Raw genomic sequence first — 16,104 nt, 5'->3', positions numbered from 1 at the left:
TAAATTCAGACAAAACTGAGGTTATTATATTTCGCCCTATGCCTATGTCCGTCAATGCAGGCATTAAACAAATATGTAGGACTGCTTTTTTGTCATGTGATCAGTGCTGCAAACATTATAAACTCTTCTGTCTAAGAGTGATTCTCAAAAGCTAATTCACACACACATTACTTCTAGGCTGGACTATTGCAATTCCTTAATATTAAGCTGTTCTGAAATCTCCCTGAAAGTCATCACTTAAAAGAGACTGTGAGACTAAAAAAGCGAAGACTCTCTCAAATGTTTATGTCCATTTGAATTTCCCATTGATTTGTTGTGTGAGCATTCTCAAGTAAATTTACCAATTATTACTTTCACCTTCCTCTTAAATGTTTTTTACAGGTGCAGCTTCTTTGATGTTCAAGGTAATCTGATATGCACTGACTAATTACTTATTGAAATCAGTCAGTGCATACAAATAAAGCAAACTATGTCCTGTTTTTATAGATATAACAACCTTAATTTTTTACCAAGGAAGTGACTTTGAATGAAAATTAGGCGAATCTTTTTTTTTCTAAGCACAGTTTAATGATTGATGAATCCCCACTGCAGATTTCAGTTGGTCCATCATTATACAGCATTATGTCTTTGATTTATTCTTTCCTGTCATCATTTATCTGAGTTAATTTTATCTTAAGCTGGACGGAGGTCATTTCGTACTCTCAACTAGTTACATAATCACATTTCATTCTTCTGCTATTCTTTGCAGCATGACTAATTAGCTCTCAACATCCTCTGATCTTTAAGTCTAATTTCTGGAACATTTTCTGCCTGTGAAGTACATGCATCAACTACAATCATGCCACTGAGCAAGCTTGTGATAACTATGACCTATGTCATATGTCTTGAATTCAACTAAAATAACTGACTAAAACTGCAGCCAGAGGAGAAGGTTAAGGGGCTAGATTTCAGTTAGTTAACCTTCTAGTCAGGGGTAACTATCAGAGAATTTTGTCTGGAGGATTTTGCCTGTCACTCTAAAATTTGCTTCTAGAAGGATCTCATGGTCACATTTATGGCTTTAATATTTGATGAATTCTGGTTTAGCCACATGACACATGAGCTGATGGTGGATTCTGCAGGATGAAACTACTCTGGATGTTGAATGTAATGTGCAAACACACAAGCTGAGCCTGACAGAAAAAGGTAATGCAGCATTTTTTAATATGGAAAAATATCAGTGCTAACAGCCACAGTTATGTTTTCAAAGAATTTATTATTTAGCAGTCGCAATATGAAGTTCTCTTACCTTTATATTGGCAATAATACACACATCCCCTGATGTCAGCATCCCTGTGTACCCACCCACCCACCCACCTTTTTTTTTTTTTTTTTTTACATTTTAATAAACCAGTTAATAATGACAGAAAATCTGCAGTCTAAAATTGATTTATGATTGCATTTGGCATCCCACGTGTAATGGGCCGATGCAAACAGTGCACCAAGTGTTAAAAATAGTTAAAATTGCACAGTAGTAAATGCAGTTGCTCAGATGAGCATCCAAATAAATATTTAGTAGAAGTGATAAATACATATTAACCTGACTTCTATATCAGGGATTTTTTTTTATCCAGTACAGACTAAATTACTTAGAGCTAAACCCTGTTCCCCTGTTTCTAGCTTTCTTGTATGGCACTCATGCAGTTTCTCTATTGTGACAGACCAAGGCAGATTTCTCAGTTGTAGGCAAACCACTGATTTCTATAGCTTTCTGTTAGCCAGCTAATTAGGCAAATGTAAGCTCTGCTTGTTGGCTGAAAGCTCTATGTTGGCTAAAACCATCACATATAATCTTGAAACACTGATCTAAATATGCACTCGATGGCTTCAGGTGTGATACTGTGCAAAAAGATTGAGGATAAAGCTAACGGATTTTATGTTTAAAAAAATTAAAGAGCATATAATTTGGGATACATTTTTAAAAAAACTAATAAAAATCTAAATTGTTGTCAGATAATAGCTGATAGTTATCTGATGCATTTGGTAAACGCATATCCATCCTTTGTTTTCCATACTGACCGTCAACCAAAGGCTGCTCAAATTTAATCAGTCAAGAGTAGGGACGCACCAATCCAACTTTTTCTGAGTCTGATCTGATGCCGATACCTTGGCATCGAGTATCTGCTGATCCAATACCAGAGTTAAATCAATAAGCTGTAATCCTCACTGTGAGGAAGAGACTGGGAATCATTCTTTTCTGCTTTAGGCAGCATCAGGCTCAACTTAAACCCTGCTTTCCTAGCAAGTAAATACATCCAAGAATATAAATTTACTTGAACTTGTATTCATTAATAAAATTAAAAAATGACAACAGGAAAAACATGAATAAAATATAAAAATCTATTCTCATTATTCATCTAATTTATTTACATTAGTCTCATTTGAGTTTAGAGTGAGATTCACAGACTGCTGCTGTCACGCTATTTTCTCCTATTCTTCCTCTCAGTCTGAGCTCACCTCCTTTTGCTGCTCCTCGACATGTTGTTGTGGAGTTGAGCTGACAAGAGACACATGAAGTGAAACAGCATCAATGATGCTGGCAACAGCACATTATGTAACCGTTAGTGTAATAAAGTGTAATAAAAGCTCCCAAACAAGTGAGCAAGTACTTGAGAGAAAACATCGGCTGTTGGTGGAGCTAGAGTGAAATACCTCCAATCTGCTGCTGCTTCGCTGATAGCTTCCTCCATGCTTTGTTAGCTCTACCACTAGCAACCAGTCTGCTGCTGCTGCTGCTAATGTGTGTGATGTAAACACAATACAGTAGAAATGGATGGACTGGCTGTAGATCATCTTGTTTTCACCGATATCCAATCCGGCTTTTAGAATGAGGCTCGGACCGATATATGATCCAAATAAGGTATTGGTGCATCCCTAGTCAAGAGCACTCAGATGACAAAAAGACCACAAACAGAAACCAGAGAGTGTCTGGTAAAGAGCTCTTATCTTGCCTACAGATTCTACATTTTCATATGCAAAATCAGTTTATAGAGATTAGGCAGCATTTGACTACTACTGTAGGTTGTCCTGTGGCTAACAGTATCTGCTGCAGATTTTTTACATTCATGCAAATGAGCAAACTTCTCACTGACAGTCACTCACTGTTCTTACGCTTTTGGACATTTGTTGTTTGGTAAAGGCTTAATTAAACACCACTGCACACTCATTACTAGAGAAATAAAGAAGTAAATCCAAAGCTAGACAGGCCTGCCGTGCCGGGTTATCTTTGCTCAACAGCCACTGGACAGTCACTGTTCTAAGGGAACTGGTTTAGCAAATGATCAGTCTTTTTTATAACTGCCACTTTGGTGCTTCTTCAGTTAAAAAAAAAGAAAGTGGCACAGCAGTTTGAGACAGTAAGAAAGTCTCTGATGCAACTCTGTGAACAGAAATGAAAGAAACAAGCACGGGGACAGAAGTGTTAAAAGTCAGTGGGGGGGCACAGATGGTGATATATCAAAACTGAGTCACAGTATGAGCGGATGGATGGCTTATTGGTGTTGTCCTTCTATTTGTGGCAATGGACAACTTAGTAGAGAGCCCAATAACAAATGTAGGATACTGGAGAGAATCTGCAGAAAATAAAAAACTTGTATCACAGTAGTCTTTACTTATATGCAATGCCCATCAAGCCTGATTCATTTTTAAAATAATTTTTAGTCCTGAAGGTAGTTTGCAGATGTCAGCGATCAGCATTCATTCTGCGCAGTTTGGGAGGCAGGTTGTCCTCTGGCCGACTCCCTACCAAGGGGATCTGGACTGGTGCTGGGGTTGGAGCAGGAATGGTGCAAACGGCTGTTGGCAATCTGTGTTTCTCCAGCTCACCCTCCTCGGCTTCTCCATCCAAGGACAACAGCTGGACCTGCTCCTCAGGATGTCCTTGCCTCACTACCGGGATGGAGCTGGACCTCAGCCTCTGAATACTAAGTGGCAGGTCTCCTGTGCTGGAGGCCTTCCCCCCAGGCAAGGCTGACCCAGTCTTCAGCCCCCTCCAGAGATGCTCCTCCTTGCTGGAGCTCATGCGCTGGAGTTTGCTGGGTAGCCTGGAGACTTGATCGTCTACATGCTCTGCATTGTCAGCTGACAGGAGCCTCTCCCTGCGGCCTACTCGGCTGATGTTACCCAGCAGTGGAGAGGAAGGTGCAACAGGCAGAGGGTTGGGTGACGTCAGTGAGGACTTCTCCTCCTGCTCTTTGACACTGTAGGGAGGTGTGGGGACCTCAAAGGTGTTGTGGAACTGGGAGTAATCGACTCTGAAAAAGCCCTCTTCAAGTGACATGACAGGGAGGAAGCGATGACCCCACAAGACTTCATCTTCAGTGTAAGATGTCCTTGCCTGGCATGTCATACCTGAAGAGACAGATTAGAAAAACATTTCATATACAGACAGGAAAAAGACAAAAAGGAGATGAACACAGTGTAACATTATCAGGAAAACTGTATTTAATAAAAATTGACTGACAGCGAGATGGGAAGCCGATATGAAAGTGGGGAATTGCTTGCAGCCTTTTGAATAATTAAATACCATGAAATTAAACATTATGTTAAATATTTTATATTACTGAAAAGGGCTCTATAACACGGGCTAAATGATGATGAGACAAATAATTAGGGACAGAGATGCTTACACAAGCTAATTATAAAACAAAAAAGGACCTCATAAATAAGAACGTGCTCTCACCAGTGGTCTCCACGATGCCCTCCAGGATAACAACAATCTCAAACTGATCGTTCATGAGTGAGCGCTGTGACAGATCGAAGAACGGGCTCTTGCTGTTGATCTCATGGCAGATGGTCAGAGGCGACACCAGGAAAAGCTGATCCGCCCCTGTTCCGAAACCTACGTCAAGCTCACACTGGTCCAGGGGCAGGAACTCTCCCTCTGGGGTCTGCCGAGACTGCAAGCACAAATTAACAGGACACATTAGCGGAAACACTGACGTTTGCCTCGGGTCTCTCACCAAGTAATCAGCTTTATAACAGAAAGACGCAGTTTCACCAGTGTAAAAAAAAAAAAAAAAAAAACAAGTAAAAGGGGACGTTTGAATGTTTCCACCAAGCTGGAGTTTTTCTGATTCTGAGGCAGGCTGCTTCAGAGCCTTGAGCCCGAGCTAGTGAGGTTCTCAGGGATCTTCTTGACTGAGACAGTGGTGCTGATAAGCAGCAATGGCTTTAAAAGCTCTCTTAAAAACTCACATTATTATTATTATTATTATTATGTTGTGTTTGATGAAACCAAACAAAAAGCAAAGTGTAAAAAATTGATGCCAATTCACAGTTTTACAATGGGCTGTGGTCAGACTATGTCTTAGCTGGGACCAGTTGCCAGGCAACCAGCACAGACTCCAGAAGTTACTGGTCCCAGCTCTGGCGACTGTGTCTTGCCTGCAGCTTCATATTTACCATGCAGATATGAAAGTGGTAAAAATCTTCTCATCCAGGCCCTGCTAAATTAAAAAAAAGGGTATTTCCCATAAATGTCGCCCCTTTTCTTAAGGACATAATCAGTATGGTGTTTTGCTGTTTATGGAACTGTATGTTCATCTGAATAAAACACATCTGACAAGAAGAATGAATAAATCGTGTTGTCCTCATGTAGAGGAGAACCTCGCCGAATTTCAAAGCACTGCTTTGCTGTCGTGCAGAACATGCAAATGTCTTTATCCACACAGCTAAAAGCTTTTATGACCCATTTTAACACACATACTACAGCCCAGAACATTCCTAAACATCACCCAAAAGAGGTGCATGTGTTGCCTGAAGTGTGTAGCTTTTTGGGGTGGCTAGATTTCAGTCTATAAAACCACATTGTCAGTCAGACAGATTTAATGTCTGCTTTACAATACCTAGCACTTTGGTGAGCATTTTTCATCTGAAGCCCAACTACAGCTACTCTATGTGTGCACGTGCACTTTAACCTTGATCGAAATGTAACCGAAGCAGGAATAGCTTTGAAAAGGCAATTTCCTTCTGGAATTTGGCATGGTACCATATACAATTGAATGCTTAGAGAGTAAATATGGGGAGGATGAGTTGTTTTTAGTGCTCAAAGGCGGGTAGGGTGAAGCCTGTAAACTAGAAGTGGTTGCTGAGGATTGCTTCCATTAGCCTCACTTATCGAAGAACTGGCACTTTCTTTATGAAGAAAATGTAGACATTATATCAGGCTCACTCGTGGTGGTGCTGTTGCAAATACACAGGTTTAACAGAAGAAGTTGTTTTTCTTGGAAAAACATTGACCGCTCTGTTAAGTTTCAGTTTCTGCTGTAACATTCAGATGGTAGGGTCAAACTTTGGCATAAACAATGTGAAAGCATGCATCCATCCTGCCTTGTATGAGTGGTTCAGGCTGGTGATGGTGGTGTAATGGTGTGGGGGATATTGTCATGGCACACTTTGGGCCCCTTAGTACAAACTGGGCATTGTTTAAAACTCCACAGCCTACCTGAGGATTGTTGCTGACCATGTCCATCCCTTTATGACCACAGTGTACCCATCTTCTGATGGCTGCTTTCAGCAAGAACAAACATAATTGAAATCGTAACCCTGGTTAAAACTGGTTGAAATACGACATTAAAAAAAAAAATTCAACCATATATTACCCATTTATGGTTTTGTACATCTAAATTCCAAATATTTAATTTGTTGCATGGTGACTTTAACTCATTGCTTTGTTTCACAATTGGAAAATTAAGTTAGCTCAGTAGAATCAATAGAAGACTGAAATGTGTGAGGTCACAAGTTGTCCAGGCAACTTTTACAAAGTGCCTCAAACCAACACTGAAGTAACATTTCCCTTTGGAACTATTTTTCAACCATGCCTTGATGTTTGAGAAAAGGCCGCCACTGAGTGAGTTCACTGGACTCAAATGACCTCCACAGTCACCAGATCTCAATCCAACAGAGCACCTTTGGGATGCAGTGGAAAAGGAGATTCACTGCAATCATGGATGCGCAGCCGAGAAAACTGCAGCAACTGTGTGATGCCATAATGTCAGTATGGTTCAAAACCTCTGAGGAATGTTTCCAGCACCTTTTTGAACCTGTGCCATGAAAAATTAAAACAGTTCTGAAGGCAAAGGTAGGTCCAACTCAGTACTAGCAAGGTGTACCTAATAAAGCGGCTGGTGAGTATATTTTTGGTGAATACTGGTAAATAGCGGAACAATAGACCCTGGCGAGGCAACACCATTGAAATGTACCTGTCACACTGACTGGCAGACAAACAGGGTAAAAGTGAGAATGAAGGTGTTAAAATATTAGTCTCCCACCTTCCCAGCATCTCTTTCTGACAACCTGAGCAGCAGTAATCTTTATTTTATTTGTGGCGCAGTCATTTACTGTGTACACACTTCCTATTATCCAGCAGATTAGACCACACTGAAACTCTTTGCAACGGTCTGACCGCAAAGACCGGTATCATTAGATTATGGGGAAGAGCCACTACTACTTGCTCTTAATAAACAAAATCTAATCAAGTAGGCGTTAAATTAAAATATGAAGAAGGAGGTGCAAAGAAAAGTTGTCTGTTTCAGCCAGAAGGCCAAAGAGGAAATTGTTGATAATACTCATATTGTATGAATTCTATCATTGCATACATGAACAGAAGGGGGAAAAATATACCTAACTACATCCTCTCTGCCCATACTTAGCATTTATTAAATAGATTAAAGAGATTTTATCTTCTTCCTGTCGTCTACTGTTAACTTACATAAAGAGTGCTCTCCCTGGCCCTTTGAGCGAGGAGCCAATCGGTCCACAGATGGCAAACAGACTGTCATTTGTATTCACCGAGATGTTGAGGACAGAAGGGTGTGACATTTCACAGGAAGACGTCTGTGCCTACAGATCCCCGGCTCGCCTTCTCGAGGGAAAGTGTCACCCGTCGTGCTGCATCAGTGGCCGCTGCTCGCTGAATGCGCAGACGGGGAGCCTATGTTACACGTCCACTGATGTTAAATCAGAAAGATGAAGGCAGATGTTTTTACGTAACAGCGCGGACTCCCCAAAAAGGAAACAAGCAGAAAGCTGTAAAAAAGCTAAACCACCTACTGCTCCTTTCATCTGTCAATCTACAGAGTATGTTCTTGTAAGAAATAAAATAATGTAATTCAATCTGGGATTTAATTAAGGAAGAGATGTAAAAATCTCCTCAGTCACAGACCTGCCTCCATTCCAGTCATGCCTGGAATGGAGGGGTGCCTGCACAAAGGGGGGCTCTGGCAAAAAGTAACCCCAACAAACTGCTCCTGTTTACCTTTGCCATGAAAGATTAAGTAATTCCATCCTTAATGCTTTACAGGATCAAGGTCTATAAGTCAAACCACTGTGAAGTGTTTTGGCAACTGTTAAGCCATTAAATGCATTAATCTGTTTACTCCAATTGGACTTCCTGAATCGATTATCTTACCAGTAGCCACTATAAGCAACACATCCTCACCAAGGCGGCCCTTCTTTTTGCTTTCAGTCTAAATCCCAGCTTATAGGATTACATTGTCTGACATTAAATACTATTCACTTTATTGCTGAGAGCTAAGAGATATTACTCTCACTCTGTGTGATAAATATAAAGCTGCATTCATCAGGCAGTTTGCTTAACTTAGCACCGAGGAGCTATCATTTCAAAGCGGCAGCCTCCAGGGCTGAGAAATAAGCACCAAAAACAGAAGTTCCTCTGATGGCTACTCGAGGCTGGCTTCAAAAGCGAACTTCAGCAATGAATTTAACACGTTTACAGCCTAGTCAATTATCCTGTAATAAAAACTGTCCGGGAGCTTCTTTTAGAGCTTGTTTGTTAAGGTTCAAAGTTAGAGGAGCTGAACTGAACCGGACCTATGGACCATGTTTGTGGTGTTGGCGCATTTTTGGAGTATTTTTGATGGAATTATCTGACAAATACGGCCTGCTGCATGGTACAGACTGTATGCTACAGAATCTTAACTCAGCACTTCATGCTCTTGTCTGACTATGGCAAAAAAAAATGCTAATATTGAGGCCTTCAATTATGCCTCTGATAATTTCATATTTGCACTTAGTGAACAGTGAAATGCAACCCAGTGTGGTAATAGGCATCTCCACTGAAATCTTAATTATCCAGCTAACTGCCCCTGCTCTTCAGCAGCATCAAAAACAGGCAAACTTCAGGATTTCACTGCATTTCAATATAATAATGATGCTCCTGCACTCGATTTTCCTATTTGTTTTGCCTCATTCAAGTACGAAGGGGATATCTAATAATTTCTAAAAGCTGTTTTTGTTTGTTTTTTTTTAAGAAGCAATAAGCTGCAAGTAAATTGTCTTTGAGATTAGTGCATCCAGGTAACTGTAATGCTCACGCAAATCAGGAGATTGGAAACTAATGTCCTGATAAGTCATTTATTTCTGGGTATAAAAGTAAAACTGCTGATTCTAAGAAATTTTCATAGCTCCCCAAACCAGCAGTGTAGTGGTGAAACAGAATTATCCCCCCTGCCAAGGAAGGAGAAACCTGCTGGACACCTAATGGTTTCAACAAGGTAAAAACCTTGTGTGTTCTCTTAGTGCTGCTAAACAGTCAGTGCCACAAGGGGGAAATTAATGGCCTTTGGAAGAGGTCCTGATATGGAGGGGAGGCTTAATTTACCAAGCCACCTGAGATTCAGGTTGAGTGAAAGCAGGCCCTCTCCCTGGTGACTCACTTCCTCTTCAGTGTCAGTTTGTGTGTCTGTGTGTGCAAAATGCACGTGTTTGAGAAAGATACTAAGAAACCCAAACACTGCCACACATGCATGCTTTTGTGTTTGTCATGCAAATGCAGACATGTGTCCAACTACTGAGCTTCGAGCGGGAGATAAAATTTAATTCCAGCACAGATGACGCATTCTGTCATTTCCAATCTGCCTGCGACATTATTATTTTTTTTTTTTGCCTCTTCTTCACTTCTTTCTCCTGCTTTTAATGCTTGTCCTTCAGTTAGTGTAGCAGATGTTGCGAGTCATGCCGACATGTCTGCCTGCCTGTCTAGCTAAGCTCCTGCATGCATGCCTGTCTCTCTGCTGCTCGCCCTTATCACGTATCTCCTGCTGTGGACCAACCTACTGAGACAAGCTTCTGCTGACACTGACGAGCACCGCCCAGCTGTCACTCTCCCCCGCTGCATTTTTGTTCCGTCTTCTTTGCCACACTTGCTGTTTACTGCTTCCATCTCCTTTGTCTGAGCATTTTTTTTTTCTTGCTAAGATAAGCCCGTTACATCCATGCACTGCTGGCAAACCAGATGTTTACATATTTCTCTTTTAATATTATGTTCCAGTTGTGCTGCAGGGGTCAGCGCACCTCTGCATTCCATTGTTTTATTAATGAATTCTGCATTAATATTAATGGAATTCCAAGGACTTTTATGTTTTTGACTTAATATGCATTGTGGATATAGAGTGGACAATACTGCCAGGGAACTGTGCTTCTGCTGATAATTAAGTTTGTTATGCGTAGGCATAAAATTAAGATCTACTAGCAATTAACTTGTGCCTGGTGAAATATAACAGAGACTGAAGCCACATTACCAGTTCTTTTAAAAGTGGCTACAGCTATGTAAACTGTGTCAACAAATACTTTGAAATACCCTTTTCTAAAAGTACTATTGAACTGAATACAGTTATAAAGGTTTATAAACTCACATTAAACATTGGAAACTAGTTACTGGAATCTCGGATTCAGGAGGAATAATATGGTTTTCATCCTGGTCCCATAACCCATAACCAACTGTTTCTCCTCTTGAGTATATTTGAGTGTATTTAGGAAATTGCCCAACCATTTTAATTGGCCCATTCCCTATGCAGGGTAATGGGCCCATTGCTGTGGGCTATTTAGTCTTTGTATTACTGTAGTGAGATCTTGGTTCATATTGCTGGCGGTAAGTCATGTACGCTCCTGGTGGGTGTTGGACTTGGTGAGTCCTGCCCTTTGTCACCAATTCTGTTTTTAATTTTAATCGGGAGAATTCAAGGATCAGCCAAAGGGTGGATGGAGGGTGTCAGGTTTGGTGGTCTCATGGTCTGATTTTTGAAGATGAGCCATCACTTCTAGCTTGCACTTGAGCAGTTTGCATCTGAGTGTGAAGCGGATGAGATGAGAGCTAGCACCTCCAAGTTTGAAGCCATGGTTCTCAGCCAGAAAAGGATGAAGTGCCCACTCAGAGTTGGAAATAAGTCGCTAGCCCAAGTGGAGAAGTTCAAGTATCTCGGAGTCTTGGTCACAAGTGAGGGGAAAAGGGAGTGGGAGATTGACAGGTGGATTTTTACTGGTTGATCTACATTCCCACCTTCACCTGTGACTACGAGCTGTGGGTAGTGACTGAAAGAATGAAAATGCAGCACAAATGAGCCTGCTCTGAAGAGTGTTTGGGAATGCCTCTGTGTCCCACAGAAAGAGCTGGGGAGAGGGAGATCTGGGCATCTCTCCTGTGAGCCAGACCTGGATAAGCAGCAGAAAACAGAATGGACAAACTATTGCAGGGATAAAGAATAATGAATTTTTAAACTCTCAGATTGCATTTTAGTGAAAAACACTAAGTACCAAAAACTGACATTAAAGCCTGAAAGTTTGTAATTTGCACTATTTAAAAAGATAAAATACAAAAGATTATGAGAAACATAAAAATCTCCAGTTTAAATCAAATTAATTTTCAGTAACTGGCATCACTTTTTAAATTTTGTTTTGTTTTTAGGTTTTGATCTCACCACAACTGTGCCTTTTAATGGCTTCCTGTATATAGCAAAAGCATGAGGCTGTCTCAGAGAACTCGGGAAATAAAGCTGAAAGAATTTAAATTATTATATTGTATTGTATATTATATTAATTATTATATTGTCACCGCATCATAGACAAGTCCTATATTTCACTGTGCTTCAGTCCTCTAAACTTCTACTGATGAAATTCAGTAGAATTCACATTCACAAATTAAGAGGACAGATTTGAGGACTTTAATGTTCATAGCCAATAGGCACATATGTAGCAATGGGAATTATTTAGTGCTCCAGTGAGTTTCTTGCATCATTAAGCAAAAGAGCCAACAAAATAAAGTCGAAGAGTCCAAATAGTGCACCAAAGTATGGTTTTCCAAAATGTGCTTATTTGATTTACTGACTACACCCACACCAACTTTACTTTTTCCCAAAAGTCCAGAGTATCCAGGTCCCACAAGAAATTTATAGCCCATGCCTAGGTATCTCTGACTATCCCCATCTGACTGATGAATGCTGCCGTGCCACTGTACCGTTTACACTGCTCCATCATTAGGATTTACTGCAGCACGCCTCATTTCTTCAGCCAGCTTTGTGGGCAAAACATCTGACAGTGACCTTGAGTGGCGTGCTACCTGAACGCAAGCCATGGCATCATTTTCTCAGTGCAGTTGTAGTACTACAGGGTTATGTAGAATCAATCTACTCCACAGTACACCACTGTGCAGTCAGACACCACAGTGACTTAAGTATATGGGCAGAAACAAAAAAGGAACAATGCAGCAGCACTACAACGATAACCTGCACACAGTTTTAATAGCACATTTAGTCCAGAATCCAAAGGAAACTAAGGCTTCATCTTGAACAATTATAATCTGCTAAATGTGGATAAAGTGTATGAATTTATGAAACAGGTTTTGACTGGTTACTGCATGTCACCTGCACATAACTGATAGTGCTGGATGTTTTGCTTTTTTGGACACGACTGGGATGTCCTGGATGTATGACCTTCCACCACCACATAAATAATTGTGGCTTAAACATATAATCTAATGATCATTACTCACTGGCTGAAATCCCAGGTCAGGATCACCACCTAAATTTGATCAATTGATTTCTGAAAGGGAGCCAAGGGACTCTTTTAAATAAAGTAAAAAAAAACAAACAAACTGATGGATGAAAGCACTCTAAACAGCAAATGTTTGCCATGCAGTAATTATTCTGCACTCCAGACTGGTATGTTCACTTAAACCTGAGATGTAAAGCAAGACTGAAAAAGCTACCTGAACAGCTAAAGTGCAGGGTCTCCATTATATATCTAATCGGCAACAGTTATGCAGCATTTGCTGCAGTGTCTTCTTCTTTGAATGTTACAAATCACACCTGACTGTGCAATGAAATTCAGTTACAGTATCAAGAACCGAATACAGTTTAAACTTTCCCAACAGTTCCTCTTTAATGATAAATCTGTGGTGGCTCCCAATTTCATAATGCGCAAGCAAATCTGATTGAGGCTGTAATTTTGCAGCACGTCCCGTGGGTGTTTATTTTACTGCTTTCATTCTGTTAGTTCAAACAAGACAGAATGCATTAGAGATGACTGTTACACAGAGTGCAAAACGGTCTGAATTGAACTACTCTCCTCTGTGGAGGGAGAAAAGTTGATGATGGTGCATTTTGTATGATTATTCATCTGTGAGGCTGGTGATTAAGTGCAATCAAGACACCATATTTTTCTTTGCCTTTCGGGGCTGTTAATTAAGGGACCAAATGATAACGTAATGAAATAAAAGTCATCCTACAGAGAGCTGAAACAGTGGCCATAATAAGGATTTTAATATGTTGAGTGACTTTTATTTATTGGCAACATTTCAGCTTTTCTTTCTTTCATTTACTGGAGTCAAATGAAAAATCGAAGGTGCAGAAAACATCAAAACTAACACGGATCGATTTTTGTTTTCTTGGCTAAAATCTGAGTACAAAATAAAGAACCAAGTGCAACCATATTGTTGCACTACGGGCAACTTCCTGATGTAAGTTGGTAGAGTGCTGTCCAGCCATCAGTCATTCAAGTTCTGCAGGGAGCCAAAAAAAAAATTTTGTTTAGAGAACTTGTGAAAGCATTTCCCTGGTGAGAGCCTGCTGTTTGAAGCTGCAGTTTCAGTCTATTTCAGTTGTGAAATTGCGTGACACAAAATGTTTTCCTCTTCCCTTTTATCATAGCCGACAGCAGCTGCTTCAGCTCTCCTTTCATCCCTCAGAGTTTTTCAGCACTGAAAGCAGCAGTTGCTTGGGTAAAAAGCTAAATCACTGTCATGTCTCAGTATTTAAGAATAGTTACATTTTAGCCTATCTTTGGGAAAGAGTGGACTCAGGAATTACAGTCATTGCAGCCCATTAAGTTTAGAAATTATCTTTTAACCCACTGCACATACTGTAGTTTCCTGCAAACTGTATCCTGGGGACCCATTAATATCATCTGTGGACAGCTTCAGCAGAGGCCAAACATAAATATACACCCCACTGACAGGCATTCTGCTGACTGAAGGGGGAGAGCAGTTTGTGATGACCCTTACTGAAGCAGGCAGCTCACTCAGCACCTCAGAAATTAAGAGGGTGGAGATCTGATATTCAGGGCTGTGTTCAGGATAGAACAAAGCCCTGCAGCTGTAAGTAGATGCTTTGTGGAGTAAATGGCCACTTATTAAAGTACAGCTCATGATGGAGCCTTGTTTTAAAACTAGAGACCCTAATGGGATGCAGTCAAATCTGGGGATGAATAAAAATTCACTGCATGACTTCAAACATAATCATAACACACACTGAACAATTTCAGATCAAATCAAGTGTTTTTTTATTCAGTCATGATTATAATATGTTCAGAAACTACAGGAGAAACGCAGGAGAAACTACACCTTGGGCTATCAGCTGCGTAACGTGTAGCCTACCTTTATGAGTTTGCACCTGATTTGCGCGGAAACCATATGGCTGTTTCGCAGGTTTCCCACTCGGAACATGAGGCACAACTTCCCGTCTCGCTGCGAAATGACCGCGTCCTGGCTGAACATCAGCGTCTCTGCGCGCTTCTTGGGTTGCGACATCTTGATGAACATGCAGCCTATCAGGAAAGCGTCCACGATGGACCCCAGCAGCGACTGGAAGAGGAAGAGGATGATACCCTCCGGGCACTTTTCCGTGATGTAGCGGTAGCCGTAGCCGATGGTCGCCTCCGTCTCGATGAAAAACAGGAACGCAGAGGGAAAGTTGTACACGTTGGCGACGCACGGGGTGTAGGACGAGTCGTGGCCGCCGTGGCTCAGGTCGCCGCGGATGTAGGCGATCACCCACCACATTGAAGCCATGACCAGCCATGCAACTGTGTAAGTGAGGATGAAGATGAGTAGATTCCATCGCCACTTTAGATCCACCAGCGTGGTGAAGAGATCAGAGATGTACCTGCTGGTTTCGCTCCCAAGGTTACCGTGCTGGACATTGCAGCGGCCGTTCTTCTCCACAAACCGCTGCCTCTTTTTCTTTACCGGTGCGGAAAAAGTCATGCTCCGGTTGGTGTTTACCACCTGATAGTCCTCGCCAAATTTTCGCCGTAGGGCTGACATTGTAGGCTTTAAGTCACCTACTTGCAACAATCAATACTTGTACAGAATCAGGCTCTTTGCGTAAGTTTGGTACCCTGTAACCAAAACCAGGCAACAACATTCAGTAACAACATGCCCTACTCGCATCCTACGAGATGGAGATACGACTCACTCCTGTAAATTAATCGTAGGCTAAATGAGCAGAGATTCTGCGCAATACATGATTCATAGTCGGTCCTTTACGCAAAGGATTCTTCCCCAAGTGCCAACTTTTTATTCGGGTCTCACCCGTTCATACAAAAATAATTTAACATTAGCTGCCCTAAATAGGCCGACTGGATTCAAAGTCTGTGTTCCTTGGTAGATCCACTGTTCTGTCAATAAACCTGTGCGTTAATAAAGCAGGCTACAGTGCGCACTTGTGCCTGAGGAAATGCGTCCTGGTAGGAGTGACTTCAAATTAAAGACTGTGGAGGAACTGCAGCACGGATGGTAGATTTCACTTTCACCGGGGGGCGGAGGAGCTTATGTGGGGATACAGAAGGGGAATGTTTTTTTAATTAATTTATTTATTGCCTGTACCCAATCATGTGAAAGCATATAATTCAGATTCACTACGGAGAACATTAATGTCCTTAGGCTGTGCCTTAGATTTTTTTTATATGCTTTGAAATCTGTTTTTTATTAATAAATTATCGAGATGCCTATCACAAGAAAACGCTGTACTGTAAAATTGTGTTAAGAGTATG

The 16,104-nt window shown here is 41.1% G+C and overlaps 1 protein-coding gene across 1 annotated transcript; it reads right to left on the bottom strand.

Annotated features, from left to right (window-relative positions):
- Window positions 1-3,721: 3,721 nt before the first annotated feature.
- LOC115798166 (G protein-activated inward rectifier potassium channel 1-like) lies at window positions 3,722-15,423 on the bottom strand. Its single transcript, XM_030754911.1, has 3 exons — window positions 14,708-15,423; window positions 4,721-4,937; window positions 3,722-4,389 (listed from the first exon to the last, which is right to left on the bottom strand). Exons 1-3 carry the CDS (start codon window positions 15,374-15,376, stop codon window positions 3,722-3,724), a joined length of 1,554 nt encoding a protein of 517 aa, XP_030610771.1. The 5' UTR covers window positions 15,377-15,423.
- Window positions 15,424-16,104: the final 681 nt, after the last annotated feature.

The sequence above is a fragment of the Archocentrus centrarchus genome, chromosome 19, assembly GCF_007364275.1.
Source record: "Archocentrus centrarchus isolate MPI-CPG fArcCen1 chromosome 19, fArcCen1, whole genome shotgun sequence".
Classification (NCBI taxonomy): domain Eukaryota; kingdom Metazoa; phylum Chordata; class Actinopteri; order Cichliformes; family Cichlidae; genus Archocentrus; species Archocentrus centrarchus.
This window is presented reverse-complemented; position numbering and strand designations above follow the sequence as displayed.

Bases quoted from the DNA above. Each gene is read 5' to 3' on its own strand.
- LOC115798166 (XM_030754911.1), bottom strand. From the start codon at position 15,376: ATGTCAGCCCTACGGCGAAAATTTGGCGAGGACTATCAGGTGGTAAAC. The intron at 4,938-14,707 runs GTAGGCTACACG...TTGTGCTTGCAG, and splicing joins TCAGGTGCAAACTCATAAAG to TCTCGGCAGACCCCAGAGGG. The intron at 4,390-4,720 runs GTGAGAGCACGT...CTGTCTCTTCAG, and splicing joins GGGCATCGTGGAGACCACTG to GTATGACATGCCAGGCAAGG.